The 17,521-nt window shown below is 67.2% G+C and overlaps 2 protein-coding genes across 2 annotated transcripts; both read right to left on the reverse strand.

Annotated features, from left to right (window-relative positions):
* Nucleotides 1-3,713: 3,713 nt before the first annotated feature.
* Nucleotides 3,714-4,501, reverse strand: INS (insulin). The gene is made up of 2 exons (XM_055414927.2): nucleotides 4,311-4,501; nucleotides 3,714-3,844 (listed from the first exon to the last, which is right to left on the reverse strand). Exons 1-2 carry the CDS (start codon nucleotides 4,495-4,497, stop codon nucleotides 3,714-3,716), a joined length of 318 nt encoding a protein of 105 aa, XP_055270902.1. The 5' UTR covers nucleotides 4,498-4,501.
* A 2,543-nt stretch (nucleotides 4,502-7,044) lies between these two features.
* On the reverse strand, nucleotides 7,045-13,761 carry TH (tyrosine hydroxylase). The gene is made up of 13 exons (XM_055414928.2): nucleotides 13,606-13,761; nucleotides 12,198-12,401; nucleotides 11,289-11,463; nucleotides 10,946-11,034; nucleotides 10,696-10,763; nucleotides 10,366-10,416; nucleotides 9,918-10,063; nucleotides 9,698-9,833; nucleotides 9,506-9,575; nucleotides 9,055-9,111; nucleotides 8,766-8,861; nucleotides 8,373-8,506; nucleotides 7,045-7,448 (listed from the first exon to the last, which is right to left on the reverse strand). Exons 1-13 carry the CDS (start codon nucleotides 13,693-13,695, stop codon nucleotides 7,289-7,291), a joined length of 1,476 nt encoding a protein of 491 aa, XP_055270903.2. The 5' UTR covers nucleotides 13,696-13,761; the 3' UTR covers nucleotides 7,045-7,288.
* Between the last annotated feature and the right edge of the window lie 3,760 nt (nucleotides 13,762-17,521).

Genomic DNA, 17,521 nt, shown 5'->3' on the forward strand with positions numbered 1-17,521 from the left:
ACCTGACCTCCAGCTCAGAACCTGAGGCCCAGAGAGGGAAAGGGACTTCCAAGGTCCCGGGCCAGCAGGCCTCGGGTGTGGGGGGCAGGCAGGGTGCTCCGGGGGAGGCCGGGCTGGAACAGGGTCAAGCTCTGAAGTGAGGCCGGACTTTGAAGAAAAGCGTGTGCTTTGAGACACAGTGTGAACAGCCCTGGGCTGCAGGGCCACCTGGGGATGCAGGCTCTGTTTTCTAAAAACACAGATGGGCTGGGAAGGGGGTCAGAGTGAGGCGGTCGGAACGCGCCCCTCCCACCACCGCGAGGTTCCGATGGCTCAGCAGCCTTTGCCACGTGGGTTGCGGACGGTGGGCCTGCCTGGGCTGGTGCGCTCTGGATCCCCAGGCTGGGCCTGCCTGGGGCTGGTGCGCTCTGGATCCCCAGGCTGGGGGGCCTGGAGGCCCATCTTCATCTCCAGCAAAGCACGGAGTCGGGCTCCACTAGGAGCGGACGACCCAGGGTCTGAGCATCTCTGGGTGAGGGGGGCCTCGGAGGCCGCACCCACCTCCACCCAACCCTGAGGACCCAGGGGTGGCCCCAGGATCCCAAATCTAGCCTTGCGCCTTGGGGGGTGGGTACTGTGTGGTGACAGTCCCAGGTCCAGCTTCTGGGGGCCGCATCGGGTACCCCTCCACGGGCTGCCTGGGTCAGATCCCAGACAGCAGCAGATGGTAGAAGTGGGATGTTTGACCTCTGTGGGGAGGGGCCACAGACCTCCCAGGGGGAGGTGAGCTGAGGACCTGAGAGGTGAGGGCCGGCGCTTGGCTCAGGAAGGGCAGTGGGAGCCTCCGCCTCACTGCTCTGCACCCAAGTCAGAAACAACAGCGCCGAGGGAGGGGCAGGAGGGCGTCCCCCCACCCCACTTCTCTGTTCTCTCCTCAGCTCCCGGACCCCTGCCCCCAGCATCCTGTCAGGAACTGGCCTCTCTCTGCTCCCAGCACTGGGCATAAGAAAGAACCCAGACAGCTGGACCCCCACCTGTGGCCTCCTGGGCCCCAGTTCCTGTCCTCAAAGCCTCCATGTCACGTGAGCCTCTGGCTAGAGGGGCTGAGATGGCTATGAGCAGGGCAAGGGCTGCCTTGACGGTGACAACCACCCCCTTGCCCCTAGCCTCAGTTGCCCCAGATCCGGGAGACCCTCAGCAGAGGCTGGGCGCAGTCCTGGTTTGTTCAGCCACGAATAAAGAGGGCAGAGGGGGGAGTTCACCCTGACGGCCTCCCAGACCAGGTCTGATTCTGCAGCCAGAGGGTCAGACTTTACTGGAGATATGATCCAGAATGTTGGGAACCTGGCACCTTGTCCAGCTGCTCCCCCGGGGAACCTGGGCTCTAGAGGGGCGGCTTGACTTGGTGGGGTGAGGCCTTGGGCACCCTCTTTCCTTCCTAAGCCTTGCGGCCTCCAGAGCCCCCAGGAGCCAGCCTGTTGGGCATCCCACACAGCCCCTGTGTGTCTGCCCTTGGGAATGTGGGCGGCAGGGGCAAGAGACCCCTGCAGAGGGGACACGCGGGGACTTGCCGCCCAGCGCAAAGGAAGTGCAGCAAAAGTGAGGCTTTGGCGCCCTCTGCTGGTTCCACCTGCAAATTACCTTTCTGACCGCCCGCCTGGCGGGGACAGGGCCCCACCGTTCCAGGGTCGAGGGGGCTCCAAGGTGAGGACTCCCAGTCTAGCTGGACACAGACCTTGCCGGGACTCAGCCTGGGCTCTGCACGGGGCCTTCTGGAGGACCTCAAGCCACCGTTTCCTGGTCTTTCTCCCTCTTCCCGGCCTGGCCCCCAGTAGGCACTGGGGCCCTCAAGGGCAGGGGCCCACCCCAGCATCCTCGCATCCACCTCCCACAGCCCTCAGCATCTGCTGAGGGTCTGGAGAATAGCAAGGACAGTAAATATTTGCTGTCACCCAGAGAAGGCAAATACGGCCAGGTGTAGGTGCCAGCTCACTTGTGCCAGGAGCAGACACAATCTGGGGGCCAGCCTGGAGGCAGCCACACCAGCAAATATCCTTAGTGGGTGGACACCGGAGGGCCTGACCCCAGCCTTGGGGTCCCCACGAGGGGCACAGATGCAACACCACCCCTGCCGCGTGTGTGGACAGTGCAACGCGGAACACATGGGGGAATGAACCGGCCGTGTGCGGGGGACCACACTCAGCCCTTGGACCCCCACGGCCACACCAGGGTGACACGCAGGGCTGGACACGGCGGGCGGCCACCATCAGCCCCGCGGGCCAGTGAAGCCCAGGTGCCAAGGGCAGCCCAGGACGGGCCTCCAGTTCCCAGAAGGGGTGGAGCCAGGGCCTGGGTGGGTGGCAGAGCCAAGGTCCGTGGGCCGGGCTGCCATGGGGGGCATGCGGGCTCCGGGAAGCAGGGGTATCTGGGGTTCAGCGGCCAAGGGGCGCCGCGCAGCAGACGCAGTCTGATCTTGTCCTGGCCCCAGGGGCCCGGGCGGCCATGCCAGCCACTTCTCCCTCCCTCTGTGACCTCATCCATGCCAGGGGTACGGAGGGCCTCCAGCCCTCCTGCTCAAAACCACATCACCCAGGCCCCGCGGCTGGTGGAAGAGACTCGGGCGGTGGTCCCTGGTCTCAGGGCTGGAACGGGTCTCAGGAGGCGGCAGGGAGGCAGGCCCCTGCGGGGGGCCGTGACCCACAGATTTGCCCCTGAACACCCCTCCCCTGAGCCCCCCAGCCTGCGTCGCCCAGGGCATACTGCCCCAGGGCATACTGGGGCGGCCCCACGTACCCCAGGACCCCAAAGGCCTCCTTGCCCTCTCTACAGAGCCTATTGGCACCTGAGAGGGAGGGGGAGCGGCCAGGTGGTCCCTGGGGTCTCACCGGCTGGCAGGGCCTGAGGGCAGCCTGGTGATGACCAGCCCACTTCCCAGCCCCAGCTGCCCCTGGCCAGGCCGCTCCAGGCCCCCACATACCTCAGCTCCTGTGGGCCACCCCTGCCCCGACCTGTGCGCACAGGGCCGCCCGCATGAGCTTATGGGCAGATCACTGCCCATCCCAGCCCCCCGACCCCTCCTCTTCCGGGTCCACTGTCCGGCCGGCCACCTGCCTGCTCAACCCTGGCCTTCCCCAGGGGCGGGGCCTCCTGGAGGCCCTGGGGGGTGTTGATGCGGCCCTGGGGAGGGGCGACAGGGTGAGAGCCTTCAGGATGCATGGAGGACGGCTCTGCCAGCCGGCACCAGGCCGGCCTCTGAATGGTCTGCAGCCCCGGGAGCCCAGGTGCCCGGCCCCAGGCCCGGCCACCCCGAGCCCCGGCCCGGGTGGTGCCTTCAGGAGAGGAGGAGATTGGTTTGGCCTGGGCGACCGGCAGGCTGGCCAGACCTTGGTACAACCAGGTCACCTGCTGACCTCTGGAGCCGTGGCCAACCCGGGCAGCCCTGAGTTCTTCGGTGTGACTGGTGGTGGCCTGGGAGCCCCGTGGAGCCCACCTTGCGAGCAGGACCCCAGAAGACAGGAGCTCGCCACCTTGGAGGGCCCTGCCCTGTGTACCCAGCACGTATGGAGACAGCTCGGAGAGGCTGATGCAGCCAGAACAGAAAGGGGTCTCGGGCTGGGGGCCCCGCCCTCCCCGCCCTCCCCGCCCCCTCCCCACGGGCGCCTCGGAGCCCAGGCCCCACACAGACAGCGACAGCGGGCTCGTCAGCGTTTATTGGCGCGGGGCGGGCGGCGGGCCTAGTTGCAGTAGTTCTCCAGCTGGTAGAGCGAGCAGACGCCGGTGCAGCACTGCTCCACGATGCCGCGCTTCTGCAGGGGCCCCTCCAGGCCGCCCACGCCGGGGCCTCCGGCCAGCTCCAGTGCCCCCACTGCGGGGAGACGGTCAGGCAGCAGATGCCCCCCGGCCCGCCCTGCCTGGCCTTGGGGCGGGGCCCTGCCCAGGCGCCCTTCCCCCCACCCTAGACAGCCCCTCCCCCCCCCCACCCCGGGCCAGGGCCCTCTCTCCGGATGACGGGGCGTCTCCCGCGGGCACTCCCCCGTCGCCACGAAGGGCCGCCCACCGAGACCCTCGGCCCCTGGATTGGCCTCGTGTCGTCAGATACCCCCCAGAGCTGCCCTCATGGGAGGAGGCGAGGGCACCCAGGTGAGAAGGCAGGGTGGAGGGGGTGAGGCCCCTTGGGGGTCGTCCTGGCTTAGCCCCCAGGGAGCTGGTCACTTCTAGGACGTGGACAACAGAACATGGTTTTCCTTTTAAAAATCTCTCCTGATTTCCCGCTGGGCGCCAGCGGGAGGCCAGGGTGGGGGCCGGGGGTTGGGGGGGCAGCGGGGGCTCACCCTGGGGGCCCTCCACCTCCCGGCGGGCCTTGGGCGTGTAGAAGAAGCCGCGCTCTCCACACACCAGGTATAGCGCCTCCACCAGGTGGGAGCCGCACAGGTGCTGGTTGACGAAGGCGCGGGCCGGGGCGGGGGCCCAGAGGGCCAGCAGGGCCAGCAGGGGCGCCAGGCGTGTCCAGAGGGCCATGGTGGGGGCGCAAGGACCTGGACGACAGCGAGGGCTGAGCCCGGTGAGGGGCGCCCAGGACCCTCAGTCAGGGCGGCACCCGAATCCCAGCCCCCTCAACCAGTGCCCCCCAAACCCAGCCCCTCAACCAGTGCTGCCACCCAAACCCAGCACCCTCGGACAGGGCCCCCCAAACCCAGCCCCTCAACCAGTGCTGCCACCCAAACCCAGCACCCTCGGACAGGGCCCCCCAAACCCAGCCCCTCAACCAGTGCTGCCACCCAAACCCAGCACCCTCAACCAGTGCCCCCCAAACCCAGCACCCTCAACCAGTGCCCCCCAAACCCAGCCCCTCAACCAGTGCTGCCACCCAAACCCAGCACCCTCGGACAGGGCTGCCCCCTGGGTGGTCCGAGAGAGCACACGTCCTCCTGCTGCTCGGCGGACCTGGGCCCCAATGCCCTGAGCCCCAGCGGGGCAGCCCTGGACCCAGGCGGACGCGGAGCCCACAGACGGACCTGCTTGCTGGCAGCCTCGAATGCAGCTGGTCCTGAGGGCGGGGGGCTGCTGCGCCCTGCCAGCTTTATAGCCCCTGAGCCTGCCACCGGGCCCATCATCAGGGCCTCCAAGAGCACGGCAGATGGCCCGGGGGCTGAGGCTGCAGTTTCTGGATCATTTCCCCACTGCTGGGTCTGCAGGAAGCTCTCCTTGGTCGTCAGCACCTCTTGGAGCCGTGGGGTCATTAGAGTCTTAATGAGGGGCCCGATCCATGCCAAGCTGTCCCCTTGTACCGCTGGGGACGAAGTCCTCCTCTCGGCCCTGCCTAGGCCCCATCGTCCATGTTAGTCCAGGCAGTGGGGGCGAAAGGGGGACCCCTGTTGTGTCCCTGGGCTGCCCCCAAGGCCCTGGCGATGGTCCAGGCCACGGGGTGGGCAGTGGGCATGTGGCTCCTTGGTCACTGTCCCAGCCCCATCCACCCACCCACCCCAGCACAGCAGCCCGCCAAGACCCCCGGCTTCCCGGGGGACGCTGAGGGGCTGAACCTGGGGCCCCTCAGCTGTGAGGCCCCCCAGGCTGGCCCCGATTCTCGTGTTTAGTGCGGAGGCCACAGGGGCCCCACCCGCCAGCCCAGCTGCCTTCTAGGCCCCGCCCCTCTCCCTGGAGCCCCTGCCCGTGTCTCCCTGGGTGGACCCTTTATTATATGTGTGATTTTGTTTACTTGTTTAATGTTCGCCCGCGCTGGCTCTTGGTTTCTCTAGTTGGAGAGGGGGGCCTGCTTTCCAGGGCACTGACCCAGCAGCTGTGGTGCATGGGCTTAGCTGCCCCGAGGAGTCCAGGATCTTCCCAGACCGGGAGTTGAACTTGTGTCTCCTGCACTGGCAGTCTTTACCACTGAGCCCCCAGGGCTGAGCCCGTCTGACGAGCCCCGCAGCCCCATTGCGTCCCTTGGCTATCGTTTGGGCTACGGTGCCCCCACCCCCTGTCGGGCCCCTGGGGGAGGCCTGGACCCTGTCGGCTCCCTGCCTTCCCAGGACATCAGGGTGTCCGGAGGCCCCCTGCAGCCAGGCGAGGTCCTGTGGCCTCTTCAAGAGGGGTGTGCCAGGCAGGGGCTGGATGCGGGAAGACCCAAGGGGAGGGCAAAGCCCAGGGCCAGCAGGGCAGGAGGGACAGGAGCCAGCCATCAGCCTTTCCCCAGGGTCTCAGTGGGGCACGTCACCCCAGGAGTGACCCCATTGGGAGCCGCACAGGCTGTGGGACATGACTACAGGAGGGCTGCTCACAAACCAGGTACTTGAGACATGGCTGGAAGGACAGACCCCCAGGGAGGACGAGAAGGGAGGGCATTGCCTGGAAGGTCTTAACGAACGTGTGGGAGTGCGGGAGTTTCCGGTATTAACATCCCCAGAGCTTCGAGCCACGGTCCTGGCAGTGGGAGGGGGCGATAGGGGGGACCAGAGGGAGTGAGTGGGCCTGGAAGACAGGCTGGTGTCTGCCTTGTGCAGGAAGTAAGGAGCCAACCGCCTCCCGGGAAGCCCCAGGCTGCTGGCTCCACGGGCCAGTCCTGGAGGAAGCTGGAGGTTCTAGCTGGAGGCCATGTCTGGACCCGGCAGGTAAACAGAGCGCAGAATCCAGCACCCACCCGCCTTGCTGGGTGACTGAGGCCCGGAGAGGTCCCCCGGAGCCAGCCCAGCGGAGCTCCCCGCTGGTATGTCCTTTGTGGGGGCCGTTCCCAGGTCCCGCTCTGGGTGGGTGGGGTACGAGGATCAGAGGGCCCAGCCTGCAGCTCTGCCTTGGAGACCAGAGCTGTGAGCCCTGCCCCTGGGACCCAGACCAGCCCCCCGACTCCAGGCCATCACCCCACGGAGACGGGACAGCTCAGCCCAACCCCTGCGGCCCCCTGCGGCTCCTGGTGGCTCAGCGTGGACTGGTCCTCTGGGTGAGCGGGTTACCCCAGGCTGCCTGGGGGAGGCAGGCAGCAGGGGAGCTTCTGAGTGGGCCTGGGGCAGCGTGTGGGGGCCCGGGGCTGTGCGCTGGGCCCGTGGCACGGACACAGACTCCAGGTGGGCATTCAGGGATGAGTTTCTCTTTTATTGAGGTTGCAAGCGGGCAGCACGGCACAGGGGTAGTACGCAGGGCAAAGACGCTGACGCACAGAGCTGGCAGGCGCTGGGCAGGAGCCCTCCGGTGGGGGCTCTCCGTGGGCTCTCGGGGTGCCCTGTGAGCCCGCCCCTCATGTGGGCAGGGCCAGGGCAGGCAGGCAGGCTGGGAGCCCCAGGCTGGCCCACTGGGGCCTGCAGGTGGTGCCCCGCCTCTAGCTGATGGCGTTCAGGGCGTGGGCCAAGGCCTGCATCTCATCCTGGACGCCGTCCAGGGCGCGCCGGATGGCGTGGGGACTGTCCAGCACATCGATGGCCAGTGTGTACGGGTCAAACTTCACAGAGAAGGGGCGCTGGATGCGGGAGGCGTAGCTCCTGAGGGGGTGGGCAGCCGGTGGGGACCCTCGGTCACCAGCGGGGCGGGGCAGGAGGGCGGGGGCTGTCTCCCCCATCACAGCGGGTTCAGAGCCCCAGGACTTTTCTGAGCCACCTGGGCCCCCAAAGCTCGTTCTGTCCAGCCACCCAGACAAGTCTGTGGATTGAGGCCTCCTGCGAGGGCTGGGGGCTATTTAGTGGGGAGGACAGGCCTTTTCCAAGCAAACCTCTACCAGGCACTCCATCCTGCCCTGATCCTTCCCAAGGGAGGCTCAGCCAGGCCTCCTCCCCCAGGAAGGCTTCCAGACGTGCACTCTGCAGAGTCCATTACCTCCCTGTCCGTAAGCTCGTGTGTGAGATCCACACCCCGTTTACTCCAGGCTCAATAGATCCTGAGCCTCAGTTTCCCTTGTGGCAACGGGAGTCTGGCTGTAAAGAGGCCTCTCCCAAAGGTGACCAGGTGGGCTGTGTCAGGCTCTGCCCCCCTCCCCTGGGGAATGCTGGTCACTGCGCCCCCAGCCCAGGAAACTGCCTGCCAGCCAGCCTCCCCAGCTGGCCCTCAGCCATCCCCGCAGCGCTTTCCCCTCTGCCCGCCCCCTCACCGCCCACAGCGCCAGGAGCTCAGAGGGCAGGAGGCCAGGAAGGACCCGTCTTACTAAGTCAGACACATGTGTCTCATGGAGTCAAACTTCACCTTCTGAAAGTTTGGCCTTGACCTGGCCTTGAGCTGGCTAACAACCCTGCAGGTCTCCCCTCCCCAGACTTGCAGGGGGTCTCGCTGCAGGAGGGGTGCTGTAACTGGGATGTGCCCAGTTTTCTCCGCAGTGAAATGAGCCCGCAGGCCTGGCCTGCTGACTGGTTTGCCCAGTTCAGAGGCAGTGTTACAGGGGGTGGGGGAGTCTCTGCCCGGGAGCCCCAGCCCACCTGAGCTTGTCCTTGGCATCACTGAAGCTCTCAGACACGAAGTAGACGGGCTGGTAGGTCTGGTCCTGGTAGGGCTGCACGGCCGCTGCGTCAGGGTCGAAGGCCCGGATCTCGGGCTCCTCAGAAAGGGAGTGCTGGCGGGAGGTGGGGGGCCGGGCTCTCAGGACCCGAAGGAGCTGGAGCCCCAGGGCCGGACTCGCACCCGCCTGCCCCTCAAGGGTCCTCCCGAGGCCAGGGGACAGTGTGCATGGGAAGGGGTGGGGGCCGCTTCCTCGGTCCCCCAGTAGGGCAGCCCCCTGCTCAGCCTCCCGGGCAGCCTGAGTCCGGGAACATGGCCCAGGTGGCCCTGCCTGCCGGGACCTGGACCGGCCCCTCCCTGGTGGGGGGTCTCACCAGGAGCTCCCCGTAAGAGGAGAGCAGCCCTGCTCCATAGGCCTTCACCTCTCCATTCTGTTTGCACAGCCCGAACTCCACGGTGAACCAGTACAGCTGATGGGGTTGGCGGGAGACACTGCATTCAGCACAGCCGACCCGCTCGCCGAGGCCCCGGCACACCCCCTCCCCAGGCAGAGCTGCGCCAGGCTCCGGGGCGGGGTGGTGGTCCCGGCGAGAGAAGCAGAGACCTCAGCCTGCGCAAGAGGGCCCGGCCTGAGCCCAGGGCCCTGAAGGGGATGCTACCCACCGTGGACAGCTTCTCAATTTCCTCGTCCGACACCCCCAAGGATGCGAGCCCGATGTCCTGTGGAGGGGGGAGCGGTGAGGGTGCTGGGGGTGTCTGCGCCCCCCCGGGGTCTCCTGGATGCTGCTAGGGTGCAGAGAACCTCCTGGGATCTGCTGGGGGCCCCGGGGGGCTACTCCCCACCATTTCTGGGAAAGCCAGCAGGTGGCAGCACAAGGCTGGGACCCGGGCTCCCGGGGAGGGTTCTTCCTGGATGCTGTGCTAAGGTGGTCTCCCTGCGCGGGCCTTCGCACGCCCGACCCTGGCCACCCAGCCCTCTATTCCAGGACAATGCATGCTCCCTGCAGTCTCACGGCCCAGGGGGGCACCGTGTAGCTCCGGGTGGGTTGGCGGGGGTTGTGCATTGGTGGCCAGCCCCGTGGGTGACCAGGCTCCCGAGGCCCCCAGGACACACCTGGGAGAACTGGGCGAAGGTCCGGTCGGCGAGCATGGGCACGTGTCCCAGCAGCTCGTGGCAGCAGTCCCTGTGTTGGGGGCGGAGAGTGGGTGGGGCTGGGGGCCCCCAGCGCCGGCAGCCTGTGCCCCCAGCCTCAGACTCGCCCTCCCACCCTCCTCCGCAGGCCCAGGGGTGGGGCTGGTCGCTCACGGCTCGGGGGAGTGCATGGGCGCGGAGGCATGGCGGATGTACTGGGTACACTGGAACACGCGGAAGGCCAGGCTGGCCAGGAAGTCCCGCGCGGACAGCAGGCCGGCCACGGGCCGCAGCTGGAAGCCGGTCCTCTCTGCTGGGGCGGGGGGCGGATGGTCAGGGCGCGGGCGGTGCGGGGGGCTGCCCCCGCCCCGGGGACCCCGCGTGGGCACCTCACCCTTCAGGAAGCGGGAGACGTCCTCCAGCTGCGGGATTCGGTCCTCACGGTACCCGCAGAAGCGCTCCAGCAGCTCGAAGGCCTCCAGGTGCTCGCGGCAGGCGTGGGTGGGGTACAGGCCCCGCAGCGTGGAGTAGACCTCCTTCCTGCGGACCAGGGGCTCAGGCCGGCACCTGCTCAGACCCTCCCTGCATCCAGCAGCGCCCCCACCCCATGGGCTCTGCTGTGCCCCCTGGCAGCCTCACTGCAGGCCTCTCACTGGCCCGTGAAGCCGGCCACTGGGCGTGGCTTTGGGGGGTTTGGGGGAGGTGTGGGGGTCCCGGGAAGTCCCTCATCCAATTGGACTTAGTGTGTCCTCTTGGAGGCCACTGCCTTCACACGAGGATTCTGTGGGTTTTCACCTGAACCCTCGTCCCCACCCTGCCCCGCCTCTGCCACGGGGTCTTACCAGGTGGCAGTCTCCTCGGCCGTGTACTCCACGTGGGGGATGGGATCGCCTCTGGGGAGGGGTCTGCAGTTAGTCCAGGCCCCTTCGGGGAGGACGTGTGGGGAGTGGACGGGAGGGGCCCAGGCTGAGCACCCCGCCGGCCATGTGGCTGAGGCGTGTTGCTTAATCTCTCTGGGCTGCGGTTTTCCTGCTGCGACCATGGTGACAGCGAAGGCGGTGGCGTTGACAACAAGGACATCCGGGCCCCTTCCCGGGGGGGGGGGGTTCTAGTCTGAGGCCTGAGGACGGGGTCTGGGTCCCAGAGAACGCAGCCCCGAGGAGGGTCCTTACTGCTTGTACTGGAAGGCGATCTCGGCGATCAGCTTCCTGCGCTGGCGGTACGCCTGGTCGGAGAAGCCCTGGCGGCAGAGTGGACGCTGTCGGGGGACACCCCACCCCACCCAGCCCAGATGCAGCTGGTGACCCTGGCAGGCCCCTGGGGGCTGCACCCAGCCAGGCCTCATGGGGCCGGGCAGCCCACAGACACGCCTCCTCTCCCAGGACCACGCCCACCGCCCATCACCCGGGGAGGCCGGCTCACCGGGTGATCCAAGTCCAGGTCAGGGTCAAACTTGGTGACCAGGTGGTGACACTTGTCCAGCTCAGACACTTTCTTTGGGAACCAGAGGACTTCGGGGGGTTGCAGAAGGAGGTGGTGGGAGGTGGGAGGACAGGAGTGAGGGCTGGGCACGCGGGAAGGGCGCCCCTGGCTGCAGCCTCCCGCTTCATCTATGAGGGTGGGGACTGGAGGTGACCCAGGCCCAGACAGCTGAGCAGGAGGCCGCTGACCCGGGCCAGCAGGGAGGGACCCCCGGCCGTGCCCCGGTCCCTGAGGTTTCCCGTCTCTGGGGCGCGGGCCCACTTCGGGGCGAGGGCCGCCTCACCCTTGCTTTCCCCGGCGGCACGCACGTCTTCCGCCACGCGGCGCAGGGCGCTCAGCAGGGCGGGCACCACTGGGCCGGGCACCTCGCAGCGCACGAAGCACTCCAGGGCTAGGCTCCCCGCCCGCGGCGGCTGGGCCGGCCGGGTCTCCAGGTGGTAGACGTGAGCCTCGAACGTCTTGGGGGCGAGGCGGCGAGAGAGGAGCAGATGGAGACTCGGATGGACAGATGGAGATGGGGAAGGGGGCGCATCTCGCTGCCCTGCCCGCCCGGGACCCGCTGCCAGGAGCGCACAGACCACGTCCCAGGCCCGGGCAGACAGGTCTCATCTGAGAAACTGGGCTAATGCACTTGTCTCAGGGTCTCCCAGACCCAGCATTCTGGACGGGGCCTCTGTGTGCCCTCGGCCACCCCCAGGCGGCCTGACTTCCCTCCCTGCTGGCCTCGCTCAGGCCCTGTCCAGACCCCCGCAGCTGAGGGTAGGCGCTGACCCCGCCGCAGCCCGGTCAGGGGGCTCTGGTGCCCGCCAAGTGGGGTTGTGGGGAGGGATGGTAGGAAGGGTCCCCTCCCCCACGGGCGGGCTGCACCAGCAACCAGGGAGCCTTGGTCTCCAAGGCCCTCAGGCCACATGGCCACACGGGAGCTTGAGTGCGCTCTGTGGTCCTGTCTTCGGGTGCCTGTGGGGGGAGCCAGGCCCTGGCCCCCACCCGGCCTGCTGTGTCCAGAGCTGTTCACACCTTCGGCTGTGTCTCCGCCCCGCCCCGCCGGGGACAGGCCTCCTGCAGGACCCACGCCGACCCCCACCCAGAGTGAGGCAGCGGGCACGGGGTGGACAGGGGGCCAGGCTCAGGGAGCCCCCAAGGCGGGAGGGGCCCCTCTCCTCAAGGCCCCCACGGCCCCTGGCAGCCTCACCTCAAACACCTTGACGGCCCGGGTCAGCCCGGGGGGCTTAGTGGGCCGCAGGGCGAACAGCAGGGTCAGCACCGCCTTGCCGTCCCTCTCTGCCAGGCTGCCCGCCTCCGTGGACTCCGAGGATGAGGCTGCAGCTTCCGCCTTCTCCCGCTCCTTGCGTGCATCCTGGATGAGGCTCTGCCGCCTCCCGACGAAGCGTGGGGACTGTGGGGAGAGGCGCACCATCTGCTCCCGCCCTCGGCCTGCCTGCAGCGCCGGCCCGGCTCCAGCACTGCCCCGCCTGGGGCCGGGGGTGAGGGCAGCCTCTGCGCCCACCTGACCGGGTCAGGGGTTGGGAGGCAGTGGGTTGGGAGCCATCCGGGGCTGCCCCGGGGCCAGAGGACATGGCGTCCGGGGTCAGGATGACCCCTCCAAGTGACCCCACCTCTAGTCCAGCCTGATAGCACCTTACCCACCGTCCATCCCCGAGACCATGAGCCCCCGGGGTCGGTGTGTCTGCCCTCGTCCCCCCTGAACACCAAAGCCCCTCTGGGCTCACCACTTGGAGCCGAACTTCCAAGAACGCTCTGGCGCCCTCGGATCTCGGAACATGGCCGGTCCTGGGGGAGCCGGGTGTGGACAGAGCCAGGGGCCTCTGTGGTGGGGGGCACCTCCCTGGGACCCCGAGAAGGGGGAGCAACCCTCTACCCCACAGCGGGTCCCCTGAGACTGCCTGCAAATTAAATGTCCAGATCCCCACCCACGTTTTCATTAAAGCCCTGTAAATGAGCTGATCATCCCAGCCCATCCCTGAGAGTGAACTGGAGACCCTTCCTCAAGCCAGGGAAGCCCCGGTCATGCAGTTTCGGAGAGGGGGCTGGCCCAGTGGGTCTTCCCAGCACAGGCTCCCTTGAATTTGGGGCTCCCGTGGGTTGGGCTGTGCCTTGGGGGCCATTCCTGGAGGTCACGGAGGCTCAGGGTTGCTGGAGACGGGAAGGGGGTTTCAAGACTGGAGATTCCACTTGGGACGCAGAATGTGTGGCAGATGGATGAGTGGATGGTGGGTGGACAGGTGGACGGAGGATGGACAGGCGATGGGTGGGAATGGCCCCTGAGCACAGGCTCCCTTCAGCTCAGCAGAACGGGGGCTGCACCCTGTCTGCCCACCGCCCCCCATGAGCCTCTGCAGGGCCTGGGACCCTGTCGCACACACACGGGGTCCAGCAGGACCCCCCAGAGATCAACCAACCGGACTCAGGGTTTGCTCACCGGGTCCAGCACAGGACGCGCTTGTGGCCAGGACTGGATGCCAGGCCTTGGCCTGGGGTGTCCGTGTGGTCCCTGAGCCTGGGGCCACCCGCCAGACTTTGGGGGTCACCCCTGGGCTTCCGGTTCATTCTGCCCCGTGGACACCAGCTTGCCCTCTTACCATGATGGCCTCGGCCTGCTTGGCATCCAGCTCAGAGATAGCCCGGCGGAAGCCCTTGACCTGCGGCGAGGCAGCGTTGGGGGTGGGCATGGTGCCGGCGAGGTCTGGATTCCGTCTCCACAGCCCTCTGCCCGGCAGCCTTTATAGGCTGGGCTGACGTCAAAGCCCCCCGGGTCCCCCACCTCCACCTCCTTCACGTCTCCCTCCCACTGCCGCTGCCTGAGGGAGGCGGGGTGGGCGCAGAGCGCGGAGCCGCCGAGAAAGGGCTCTGTCCCATTAAATCTAATTGCATCCACTGTCACAGGCCCCCGGGCGGGTGGCCGGCCCGCCTCTGAATCATCTGGGCTCCGGCAGGCGTGTTCTGCAGGGCGGGGCAGCCGGGCCCCACAGCCCACCCCAAGCGTGTGACAGGTGGCTTCGCGGGGAGGTGGTGTTCCGGACACCCCAGGGTGTCTGGCACACAAAACCCTGACCTTTGGTGGTCAGTGGTCCAGACACGCAGGCTCAGACCCCAGCTGTCTGGAGGCAATTTGCTTTTCCGGAAGATCCTTCACCCCACCACATTTCCCAGCAGGGTCCCAAGGCCTGTTTCTGTTCGATGCCCTTGGCAGGATCATTATCTGCCCTCACGACAGCCCCCTATGCCCGGACCCCCAGGCACGCCCAGCAGGGCCCAGAATGTTCCAGCAGGGCCTGTCCTCCAGTGGAGAGGAGGTGAAGGAGGCAGGGCCATGCAGTCTCTAATAACCGTCCCACTTGCCCCTTCACAGCCATCTCCCAGGCCCCCCAGCCCACCTTTGGCCCCCCAGTGTCCCTCTAAGGCCTTCTGACTGCTTCTCCTGGAGGGTCCCCACCTTGGGGTCACCCCTGCCCTGAGCACCGTGCTCAGGCCCCTGCAGCCCTTCTCAGTGGAGTCCCTGCACCACGGGACAGCTCCCGTCCAGAGTCTCCTGAGTTCCAGGCACGAGGCTAGTGGGACCACCCCCACCCCCACAGCCCCAGAGGCCAAGGACCAGTGGGGACGCACCTCAGCGCCAGGCAGGGCAAGTCCCGCGGTGTCTGCGCTGTAGCCTGGCCTGTCCCCAGGTGTGTTCAGACTCAGCTTTGGGCAGGCGGGAGGGCCTCCTGGCTGTGAGCACTCCCCAACCACGGGTGGGTCCAGGGCCCCTCGGGAAGGCTTCTTCTCTCTGAAAAGGGAACTCTTGGAGGGGGCATCTGCCTGTGCCCCTGGGCTCTGTGGGTTCCACAGGGCTGGCCTGCACCAGGGCCTCCAGGAAGCGGCAGTGGGGAGCAAGGGAGGGCCGCCTGGGGGGAGGCGTGCCTGATGGGGCAGCATCCAGAGGCGGACTTTCTCATGTCTGGCCGCCCAGGGCGATGTACTGGACACAGAGGAGCCAGCTGCCCTGGATTCCCCTTTTCCACTCCCGCAGGTCCATCCCTGGATGGTCACTGAATGGTCTCCATCCACCTCCCTGGCACCCCTCGGGCCCCAAGGAAGCACCCATTCTTCATCACCGTGGCCAGACACACCCCTCACCAGCTAGAGCTTCCCCAAGTGGTCTGACCAAGACACTCTTGCTCTACAATCTTCTATGGCTCCCCATTGCCTTTTGGAAGTGCCTGAGTGACTCTCCTCACCTCCCCACTGTTGGGCTCACTCCCCAAAATCCCCGTTTCCTGCTCCATAAGAGCTTGGGCTCCATGACACCCCGTTTGATATGCTGTTCCTCACCCTTTTCTTCTCCTGGAAAACTCCTATGCATCCTACAAAACCACTTCAGCTACCTCTCATGCTGCAGTGCCCTTTCTTGCCCCTGATGCATACCCACGCCCCCTTCTCTGCTCTCCTGGCTTATTCCTCCCTCTCTGTACACTCCCTGAAGGCAGGAGCCCTGCTGGCTTGGCCCATGACTGTGTCCCTATCGCTAGCACAGGCCCCTGCCGGTTTCATCCCCCAGACGCTGCGCTCCTGGGGAACGTGTCACTGTGGCCTCAGCTCCCAGGGCCCCGTCCAGAGGTGGTTCCACAGGGTGTGTGCTCCTAGTGGAGCTGGAAGGATCTGCCCGGTGGGATGAGGTGGAGGCTGTGGGTGCCCTAGTGCCCCAGGCCAGAGCCGCCCTGCCTAGGTCCCCAGTGGTCTCCAGGATGGCCCAGCCTCTAGGCCCAGCATCAGGCTGCAGCCCTGGACAGGCTCCCTGTTCCCCCAGAAGCCCACAGCCTCTCCTGTGTCCCCCGTTTGGTACTCATGTGCTCAGCGGGGGCCCTGGGCCGGGAGGTGACACGCCCGCCAAACACTGCACAGGAGGAGCATGGCCTCGCCTCCGGGTGCGGACTTAACCTTTCGGCAAATGTCTCTGCTGATACACACACTGTTTCTAATCCCTTTGCTGCCCTGAGCCAGTGCTTGCATGGAAGCTGTGTGGAGCCAGCTTTCCAGGCCTGCCTTGGGGCCAGGCGACCCCCAGGTAAGACCCCTGGCCAGCAGGCAGATGGACACACTCCAGAAGCCAGTTCGGACCCTCTGGCCCCCAGTCCACACCTTCCCATCCTGGGAAGCCGTTCCCGTTCACCTGCCCTCCCCCGCCCCCGGGCCCCATGCTGGGTCCCCCAGAGCACAGGAGCACTCCCTGCCCCTCAACCGTGCCCCCCACTGTGTACCGTGCCCTCCCCCGCCCCGGATGCCAAGGGGACCTCCAGGACACACTTTTCCGCACAGATAAGAAACAAGAATTTGCTTACTGCATGGAGACCCAAAGCACTGTGGCACCAGAGCTCTCCGGAGCCCCCAAAGCACCACCCGTGGGTCTCCCTCCCGCCGGCTCTGGTCCCCCAGCCCTCGCCGCTGCACCCCCCCCACCAGGCACACACCCCCCGCCCCCCGCAGTCACGCTGGGTGATCACAGCTGTCTTGCCGGGCAATTAGGAGGCGCTGAGCTGGAGTGTTTTCTCAACAAGTGAGGCCCCGGAGGAGGTAATAGTCTGTAATGATAGTGTACCCGCTCCTGGCATCGGGCGGGCACTGGCGGGGGGCATGGGGCCAGGGCAAGCAGCACCCGGCCCGGCTTCCTGCCCGCGGGCCAGCATGAGGCCTCAGGCCGACCCCCCAGGCGCAGGCGTCAGTGCCGTGGGACCCCCGCCCCGCCTCTCCAGAGGGCCGCAGCTCTGGGGGTCCCCATCCCAGGGCTCTGCAGGGCCCCCCATAGGAAAGCACAGGAGCCTTCCGGAGAGCCCCCAGGGAGAGTGTCCCCAGCCATACGCGGGCTAAAGGTCACCTCCAAGGTGTGACCTGGATGGCCTTTGTGCGCCCGCATTGTGCGTGTCCCTGGAAAGGCGTGCAGCTGTGTGACACACGCGCACATGGCACACACACCCCCGGGACTCGAGGGCCCTCGGGGTGTCACGCTGCCTGGGGTGGTGGTCCGGGCTGCGGGAACGGGAGGCCTACATCCCACCATCCCCCCGGGGTCAGGGCAGACCCCGCCTGAGCCGCCTGCCTGCCCGCTTCCAGCCTCTTCCTGCCGGACCCCGCCCGGGGACAGGCCCCGGAAAAGCCACCCACCGCCTCCCAGACTGAGAGAAGGTCCGTGATGTCCTGGCACCCGGGCCTGTCAGCGCTGAAATGTCAGAGCAATTAGCGCTGACAAGTGTCGCAGGGAGCGAGGGGACGGCAGAGCCGGGCCCGGGGCCGGCCGCCCCGCCGGTCGATGCGAGGCGCCCAGGGATAATTGGGCGTTTGGAAGTCTGGCGAGAGCCGGCAGAGCGGGCCACGTGTCCCCGCCTCTCGGGAGCACCACCCCCACCGCATTGGTCCGTCCCCAGCCAGGCCCTCAGGCCCAGTGGCTGCCCCCAGCCTGCCAGGCACACCCCCTCTTGCCCCCTTTCTGAGCTCCCTTCCCATCAGCTCTGTCTTCTCGTG

The sequence above is a fragment of the Moschus berezovskii genome, chromosome 25 (assembly GCF_049115385.1).
Source record: "Moschus berezovskii isolate FMDL1 chromosome 25, NW_MosBer_1.0, whole genome shotgun sequence".
NCBI classification, from domain to species: domain Eukaryota; kingdom Metazoa; phylum Chordata; class Mammalia; order Artiodactyla; family Moschidae; genus Moschus; species Moschus berezovskii.

Coding starts and splice junctions, on each gene's coding strand:
- INS (XM_055414927.2), bottom strand. CDS start 4,497: ATGGCCCTCTGGACACGCCTGGCGCCCCTGCTGGCCCTGCTGGCCCTC. Junction 3,845..4,310: donor GGAGGTGGAGGGCCCCCAGG/GTGAGCCCCCGC, acceptor GTCTCCCCGCAG/TGGGGGCACTGGAGCTGGCC.
- TH (XM_055414928.2), bottom strand. CDS start 13,695: ATGCCCACCCCCAACGCTGCCTCGCCGCAGGTCAAGGGCTTCCGCCGG. Junction 9,834..9,917: donor CGTCTCCCGCTTCCTGAAGG/GTGAGGTGCCCA, acceptor CCGCCCCAGCAG/AGAGGACCGGCTTCCAGCTG. Junction 9,576..9,697: donor CCCATGCACTCCCCCGAGCC/GTGAGCGACCAG, acceptor CCCCCAACACAG/GGACTGCTGCCACGAGCTGC.